Below are 1,797 nucleotides of genomic sequence, written 5' to 3'. Positions count from 1 at the left end.
CTTTAGAATTATCGTCGCTATATGAGAGTGTTCTGCATAATTTGCAAACTGGTTCGAAATCACTTTCATCACTAGAAGAGATAGTCAGCATATCAGATCTATGTCCTGAAGATAATGATTCTTCACAAGTAAAATTAGTCTCAAATTCGCATGTTGATTTTTTCCCTTTGACAATATAATCAGTGATTAAATTAAACTTTGCGATGGATTTGCTATTTTTTTGTACAATTCCTGATATCCAGAAATGCAATTCTGAAGTTGAAACTTGAATGCTCGTTCTGAATTATCATCTTTTTCGTGTCAAAAATGGCTAAAATAGTTATTTAAAAAAATGCTTCTTGAAATAAAAACCGCATAAAAAGAGGACCGAGTGCATTCCATAATACCACCACAATATATTTTTTTTCAATACTTTGACATTTCAATTTCTCTCTTAGACAGATGTACGTATTTAGATACAACATGTGAAAAAAAATAACAATATTAGTTTACAAAAAAAAAATGTATATATATAAAGATATTTGCGAACACATGGGAAACATCGGAAACGCTCGACCTTCACACGGATTCGCAATTGGCACCTATCGCCTTTCGGCCAAAGTTAATTACTTGTCGTTCCCCTTTCGTCAAGATCGAATTTTTTTTTGCATCATTTTTGGTGCAGAAATACGCACAGGTTTTGTAAACTAAGTCTCACAATACACGACACGTAAATAGTGCGTAATATATACATTTCCATGACAACCGAAGTTTATTTGATAAGTATTTGACAAGTATCGTATTCTATTGTCTTTGCTGCCATTGTTTTTAAATAAATTGTTTCTTAGTTACCAGGCGCGTCCACCATTTTTGTAACTTGTCAATAGTTTATTAAGTATCAATTTGACAATTTTTGACAATTATCATGTAATATAGACGTTAGTTAGCATCCACCATTTTCGTGTGGTATATAAGATTTAGTTTACAACCAAACTATTATATGTAGATAGTTTTTTTTTTTGTTGTATACATATTTATGTACAATTTTTGTTGTGTATATAATAATGATTTGTTCCTGTTCGATCCCAGGCTTATTATTTGTTTTCTTTTGTTTTCTTTTTTTCTCTCTCTCTCTCTCTATCACACATACACGCACGTTGTGTCAGGATGTTCCGAACGGGACTCGCCTACCGCCAACCCTGCCCATAACCCCGCTTACGCTCTAGACCCGGCCGAGTTGGCCGAGGAGTTCTCACAGTCGAGTACCTTCGTAGGGTTCCAGAAGAGCGGGCGGATAACGCCTCCGGCCACGACAATCCCCCGCTTCCGAAAGTACAACGTCGAGGACTTCACCTTCCTCAAGGTCCTCGGCAAAGGTAGCTTCGGAAAGGTACGCCATCTCTCGATCGAATTTCACGTAACACCCAATTTGACTGACATTTGCCTTTTATTTCACTTTGTCGCAGGTACTGTTGGCAGAATTGAAGGACACCGAATACTATTACGCGATCAAATGCTTAAAGAAGGACGTCGTCCTCGAAGACGACGACGTCGAGTGCACGTTGATCGAGAGGAAAGTCCTGGCCTTGGGCACCAAACATCCTTACCTGTGTCATCTACTGTGCACCTTCCAAACTGAAGTAAGTTTCATATCATTAATACATTGACGACGGCATGACCCACCGGTGGGTCATTAATTATAAATAATAGTTTTGTTGCTATGTACGCCACTGATTTTGACTGAGATAACCTCAAATATCTTAAGTCAATTACAAACTTCAAACGCCAATACATTTCTTATATATTTTAATAATTCTT

The 1,797-nt window shown here is 37.0% G+C and overlaps 1 protein-coding gene across 5 annotated transcripts in view; it reads left to right on the top strand.

Annotated features, from left to right (window-relative positions):
- The window catches only part of LOC108561356 (titin-like), a 10,017-nt gene extending 8,356 nt beyond the window's left edge, over nt 1-1,661 (top strand). For 3 of the 5 annotated variants that reach the window (XM_017919242.1, XM_017919243.1, XM_017919241.1), the window contains 2 exons: nt 1,146-1,369; nt 1,446-1,661. In XM_017919242.1, coding sequence (XP_017774731.1) covers nt 1,146-1,369; nt 1,446-1,646 — 425 coding nt within the window. In that variant the 3' untranslated portion in view covers nt 1,647-1,661. The remainder of the gene's footprint in view (nt 1-1,145; nt 1,370-1,445) is intronic. The other 2 variants (XM_017919245.1, XM_017919244.1) reach the window with 1 other exon arrangement.
- The last annotated feature ends 136 nt before the right edge of the window (nt 1,662-1,797 follow it).

This window comes from Nicrophorus vespilloides, unplaced genomic scaffold (assembly GCF_001412225.1).
Source record: "Nicrophorus vespilloides isolate i.1.1-1 unplaced genomic scaffold, Nicve_v1.0, whole genome shotgun sequence".
NCBI lineage: Eukaryota > Metazoa > Arthropoda > Insecta > Coleoptera > Silphidae > Nicrophorus > Nicrophorus vespilloides.
The sequence above is the reverse complement of the archived record's forward strand: the minus strand, read 5'-3'. Positions and strand labels throughout refer to the sequence as shown.